The following is a 6,625-nucleotide window of genomic DNA, read 5'->3' as shown; positions in this document are numbered from 1 at the left end:
AACCAGAAGGACTTGCGTAAGTGGCTTGGTCTTGCCAACTACTTGCACAAGTACAGCGAAAACTACGCAGGAATGGCCCGGCCATTATCCAACCTCCTTAAAAAGGATGCGGAGTGGTGTTGGAGCACCGAACATCACGAGGCTTTTGACGGAGTCAAAGACAGCCTCCTGCATGCACCAAACTGGCGCTGCCAGACCCTGATCGTCCTTTCAGCGCCGTCTGTGACGCTTCGGACTTTGCCATCGGCTGTGCACTGCTGCAAGTTGACGCCGAGGGACGAGATCGGGTGATCACGTTCGAATCTCGATAGCTCAAAGCTGCAGAGAAGAAATACGCAGTTCATGACAAGGAGCTACTTGCGATAGAGTATGCACTTGTCAAGTTCAGGGTCCACCTACTCAGCTCCAAGCCCGCAGCAACACAGCGTGAATACAGTCATCGATCGGAAGGAAGTATGTTCTTGTTTGCGTGTGATGCCGGAAATCTTGCTAAATCGTTTTCGGGGCGCTTTACAAAGATGGCAAATTAAGCGAAAATATGTCAAGCAAACATCCTGCACTGCCTCAGCGTGTCGTTACAATATAAGCTATAAATATTTCTATGAAAGTTTAAGCGATTTTTTGTTTAAGCAGAGGTGACGATTGTCATTTGTTAACGTGGTTATGACTTGTGTAGAGATTTCCCAAGTCTTGTCTGCGGCAAAACCCAATCTAGTCCATTTGAACAGTATAGCCATTCCGGAATTATATTGCATCCACTCTAACCGAACGTGTTATTATACTTTTAAATTTGCATTTGACGGCAGGTATTTAATTATTTGAGCTATTTGCGCCGCCGCATGAGTTTTGTTCGAAAATTTAGACTTTGCCGTTGGCACATCCTCATTCAAAATTTTGCATTTATGTTTAGGCTTACACTGCACATGCAAGCTTTGGTGTTAAGTAGAATGTTATCGAAATGGCTATATGAATCGTTTGAAATATTCGTTATCGCTTGTGTAGACTGCATAGAAAGAATCAGCATCATTGTATCAACAAGATCCATATCCAGCCATTTTCTAACTCGTCACACATGATTGGAATACTGTTCGTGATATCACTTCGACAAAGGATTACTGTTTGCCTCATTTGGACATCCGTCAAGAGCATATATGCTGTAATACAACAAGCCGTGGGATAAGTTGAGGTGAAAAGGTGCTTCGAAAGGTTAGATAATCCACAGTTTAAAACAGAACAACCCATGTTGTGTTGTGCACATACGCTCACGTATTACATCATTCACGCCTAACGCCGCCAAACCGACATGTGACTACCCTAGTCCATTTTGGTACTCTTGACATGAGATAACCAAAATGGCTATTGATGGCGACGATGTTGCTGTACGTAATAATGTATAATAAGGATTCATCACAATTGTTATGAGTCATAAAGGAGTACTTTCAACAGTACAAGAGCACACCCCCTTTCATTTGGTCCCTTGTCATGCGTGAGCTGATATTTCTTCTCCGTTGCCTAACGTGGAAAGGATCAAGCGCGGATGAGGCGTTCATGCCCATCGGCAGCCGCTTTAACCTTAGTGTAGCCTATGGTAAGGGCCGATCCGCATCCGGAAGGGCCAAATTATGTACTTTCTTCCATAGCTTTTAGATCGTCTCTCTCGCCGCATTTCAATATCAATCAGCTCAATACAAAGTTACTGCTGAGGATGCGCAAGGTGATCTATCTATCTCGTGTGCCACACGAACTCAACATACCCATGTGTTCTTTCTCAAGGACTGGCAAGTCAAAGATGAGGCCATCACTGAGTTTCAACAGCTCGCGCCTCTTCATCAAAGCCGACTCTTGACCCATGCTTGACCTTCTAGTCAATATACGTCTCAACATGTGTGGGTCATCACTATGCAGCCACCAAAAGCTGTAACGATTGAATAGCCTCCTGGCCATAAAAATTCACCTATTAAAAGACATCGTACATCAAATCTCGAAATCACCACAGAATCTCACGGAAATGCGGGCTCGAAGATTAATTAGCCACCCGACTACGGCGTTTATGGAGCATTGCCTTTGTTGCATGACTAGCCGCCTCGGAAGTACACCGCTTAAAGTCTTAATTCTGCAAGAAGGATGAAAGACTTCCGCTTTGGATCTAATTGTATCTAACAGCTAGTCCTCATGTCTAATGTGACCTCAGGGGCGACACATTCGGTCTATTCAGCCTACTACTACCAGCGATAATTGGCGCACACATTCTCGTTATGGTTGAGCGACCTGTCGTAGCATGGCTTTGCACTCAACAAAGCTTTGGTGGTTGCTGAAAATCACTTATGTCTTTGAATCTTGTCGTGCCAACGACTCTGTGGGAAGCTTCTTACCCGCACAAACAATACCTTTTCAAGCTACTTTATTGGCTCTAGTACACTTTACTAGCGAAAAAGTGCCACTCATATTAATTCATTCTATGAGCGCCATCTTTGACCTCCTTGCCGCCGGCAGGCCCGTGTTGATACTAGGGTTGGTATTTATCGCAAAAAACGTCCAGGACAATTATTGGAATCAGATTACGATTCCTTTGGCATCAAATTAATTCGGCATAATAAACTCGTTGGGAGTTTGCACACCTGGCAGAAGTGGAGGTAACACTGACATCTTACTTGTCGCTTATTTGAGTGACTAATTGGTATTGAAAGCAAAGAATTATCTAAAGTGTGCGGGGCTCTGACCTCCTTTTCATATTTTCAATTATCGACATTCCGGTACTGATGAATATTCAGGTTAAGTACACAAGATTACAGTACTTAAATTTCAAGTTCAATCGCGGTAACAAGGCCCAGCGTTGACTAAAAAAATTCAAACGAGACCAAAAACCAAATCCGAGATGTTATCACTTTTGCTACCCGGACAACAGAATCACAGTGGAAAGTCGAAAGGAATTTGGCATGAATTTTCTTTCAAAAGGAGATATGGATTCGAGACCCAAATTACTACATAACTATCACCACATACACCGCTATTCTTCCAAATGTAATCGACAAATGTTCGTACTACTTTGACCAGCCCATGAAACGCTTTGTAGTTCAAGTGTGAGGAAAATAGACGCGTCATTGGCTTTTTCGCCAGTTTGTAGATCCCAACTCTCCACCCATAAAGTATTGTCAAAGCTCTTTCCAACGTATATTCTCTTCCCGCTTCCGGTGCACGCAAAAACTACCACGTAACGGACGGGAGCTCCATCCGACGTAAAAGTCCAATGCAATTCAAAAGATATCGTTCGAGAACTGTTACGCAGAAAAGAAGTAACCATCGCATTTTTGCAGCTTTTTGGCTGTGTATGTACTCCACAATGGACGGCAATTTTGCCGCAGCTACTGACCATACAAATTTCCCCGAGGTAAGCCAGAAAGTCTCTTGGTCCTTCTAATGAATTGTTTTTCTTTGTGCACAAAATGCCAATTTCCACAATATGTTTCTTCTCCCAGAGTTGCCCTCCTAGACGATACGTCTTTTTACACCAACCTTTTGTAAGCTCTTGTACTGCATCAGCATCAGCACCGACGGCATCGAAATACTCGGTACAAAATGGCAGATAAAAATGTTTTTTTGATAAAGCTTTTGCAACTGTTGACAAAGTTTTGTTATTGTTAAGGTGACGTTTGCTCATTCCTGGTATATCCATCGAGCGTAATATTATTACATGCGTGGCACGATCTAAACCTGGACATACTGTTAGCACGAGTAGACAAACGGAGTCATCTTGGGTGGCAGTAGTATAGGAAATTTCGATAAAACGACGTGAAGAGAACTCAATGTCTACATCATAGAGCTTGAAATATGATTTTTCCTTGCTCTCCAATTGACCCTATAGTACAAAAATCAGTACCAAGGCAGGATATCATAAGTTTCAATTCTTTTCTTACCTGTAATTGTACGCTTGCTCCTCCTTGAAAAGCTAAAGCATGCGAGATGACCGCCTTCATGGATCCCGTCGCAGTAACATTGACCTTTCCAACATGCAAAATGTGATCGGGCTGGACGTCCATTTCTGTCATATTAAACCACGTTGACGATCCGACGCAGGTTCCATCAAGCCACACACCATTTCCACGCCCAACGTTGAAAGCAGTGTAGAAGCAATTTTGCCCGCCAAGTGAATCATAACACGGACTTTTCACCTTCCAACTCTCTCGTATTGCACTCCAGAATCGATGTTCAGCGACCACAAACTCTTCATTTTCTTCAAACTGATAACACTCATACGACCATCCCGGGGCAAAGAGAGCAGCTGAAACGCCTGCATTCCATACCACACGTAGTGGCTCGCTACAGTTCATCTTGCCCCCACCAAGCATATTGTGTCGTCCAAAAACATCGATGCCCATATACACATCATAACGACGATCGAGATCAAAAGCGGCTGAGAATTTGGCGTCTTCAGACCTCCAGCCATAGTCTGCATAAAATCCGTCCACATGTTGAAAGAAATCGGTGCTGCACTTGTCTAAGCGAACGTAAGAACTACGTTTGCCAAGACTCGAGAGACTACCATACCACACGATTTGAGCTAGCGGATTTTGAAGCTGAAGCTTGTTATGAAGAGTGTGTAGAAATGTTTTTAAATGAGCTATAAGGTCAGATGGCACGTCATTTTCAATGTTGATAAGCCAGCCTTCGAACCCGCCGTGCCAAGCAATTGCCGCGAGTTTAAAAGCAAATGCCTAAGATTTGCAGCATTTGCATCAATACCTTTGAGTTGAACATGAATTACCTGAACTTACCTCGGCCGTTTGAGCGTTTTGAAATAGTTCCTTGCATCGTTCAGTGCCATCCTCACCTTCAGTCAAAAAGGTACCCAAGACACGAGTACCATGACGATGACCAGCGGCGATCCACCCACATGGTGGTGGACACACGAGAGCATGTCCAAAGTACACAAACACGTCGACCAAATCCCACTGATAGAATCGATATGCGTCAAAGTCATTGCAGCCTTGTTTAAACCGATCTCCTAAATATCCTCCTTTCATGTCATGACATACCAACAATTTACTGCGTCGTCGTTGATTCCTTACATGAAGCGCAATTGGAATATGGCATTGGACGAGATTCGCCGGATTAAATGTACAGAGTTCCTGCACTGAGACCAACGGTCTCGTTTCCAGCTTAACAATCGTCTCTTTATCGTTACCAACATCGTTAACACACTGAAAACTGTTGAACTCATCAAGTATCATGAATCCCGTATCCATTTTCGGATCAATTCGAATGTGACCCCAATCCCAATTTCTCCCCACCTCGTTTTTTTGTCCTTCCACAATAAAAGTTTGTATCTCTTTCGTGCCCCCTACCAGTTGACCTTTGACAAATAAATATATATCGGAAACCTCTTTCGAGTAACTCTCGCGTAGCACTTCAAGCACCCTGGAGCCACATGCTGTTTGAGCTAAATTGACGATGTGACCTGGTGCTTGAAGTGCATCAAATAACGCATGGTACGATGTCGCACAATCCTCTTTTGTGACAAATAGCACCATCTCATAGGAAGAAATTTCGTGCTCCACAAACGAAGCGAAACGCTTCTCGCGAAATGAGGCTGCATTAGTGTTTGAAGAGGAAGGCGAGGGAAAGGAATTGTCCTTTACGTTATAGTAAAACCAGTAGAATAGTCCTAGGGTTATACACACAAGCGTTGCAATACCTTCAACTGGGATGGAATAGTTGTCTTCGGGAACTAATCCAAACTCTTCTACTGCAGATGTAGGGTCCATACTAACAATGCGAATTAGGAGATATCGCATCTAAGTGCATTGTCATATTATGAACTACAAGGAGAAATAATTGATGAGATGAGATTTTTTATCTTAAATGTTCAGGTTATTAGAAGTGGCCAAGATTGCTAAAAAGTTAACTAATCGATACATTTTATAATCTTTGGTGCTACGTCTTACGTCTCTTTGGACATCACTCTGGATCTGAATTCTTGGACAGTCAATATTTGTGTTTGATGAGTCCACAAGCATGATCGAGGAAATGTCACCACTTTTTCATCCGCAATGTTTGACCAGCATTTGTAATTTTAGAGGTGTATTCCAATCGAGGAGTTAAAATTTGCATCATCGAAGTTACTTTTATATCTGATTAACTTAAAATTTGTTCGATTTTTTAGATGATTGTACACAACAAACATCAAGCACTTTCTAAAGCCCGAAATGGCTCATAACGAACGCGTGAACAGCTTGATATCCCTACGAGCTGGTGCCAAAGCGGTGTGCATTTTAATGCGCATACGCTTTTTCATCGAAATTTAGTTTAAAGTAGTGTACTACGGATCCAGGATCGTAGTCGACGACCTCCACATCCTCAACGAGGTCACTCGTCAGAATCACTATTCTAGTAGTACATATAATTTGACTTTTGGTTTACTACTCCCAAAAAAGATCATCCATCATGTGCAGCTATACAAAACACGCAATTCACTTTTACAAAAGTTTGCACAATTGGTGCGTTGTATATGCAGACTCTTTGCATCAAATCATCTCTGTAGAAGGTTTGCGTTAATCATGTTGCGCCGAGTAGCTTTAACTGCAGCGGGGCTGTCGTAGCTTTGCTCTTTGAGGAAGCGTAAGTTAGA

General features: G+C 42.8%; 2 protein-coding genes across 2 annotated transcripts; one reads left to right on the top strand and one right to left on the bottom strand.

The window, feature by feature from the left end:
* Window positions 1-1,600: 1,600 nt before the first annotated feature.
* On the top strand, window positions 1,601-3,723 carry PHALS_15490 (uncharacterized protein). The gene has a single exon (XM_036407467.1). It carries the CDS (start codon window positions 2,279-2,281, stop codon window positions 2,582-2,584), a length of 306 nt encoding a protein of 101 aa, XP_036263165.1. The 5' UTR covers window positions 1,601-2,278; the 3' UTR covers window positions 2,585-3,723.
* PHALS_11311 (cytosolic endo-beta-n-acetylglucosaminidase-like) lies at window positions 3,724-5,762 on the bottom strand (the record flags this gene model as incomplete). The annotated part of the gene is made up of 4 exons (XM_024726884.1): window positions 3,724-3,750; window positions 3,812-3,856; window positions 3,915-4,712; window positions 4,773-5,762. The coding sequence occupies 4 exons, from the start codon at window positions 5,760-5,762 to the stop codon at window positions 3,724-3,726; spliced, it is 1,860 nt and encodes a 619-aa protein (XP_024577516.1).
* Between the last annotated feature and the right edge of the window lie 863 nt (window positions 5,763-6,625).

This window comes from Plasmopara halstedii, assembly GCF_900000015.1.
Source record: "Plasmopara halstedii genome assembly, contig: Scaffold_526, whole genome shotgun sequence".
NCBI lineage: Eukaryota > Oomycota > Peronosporomycetes > Peronosporales > Peronosporaceae > Plasmopara > Plasmopara halstedii.
Note: the sequence above shows the minus strand (reverse complement) of the source record. Positions and strands in the feature narration are given on the sequence as shown.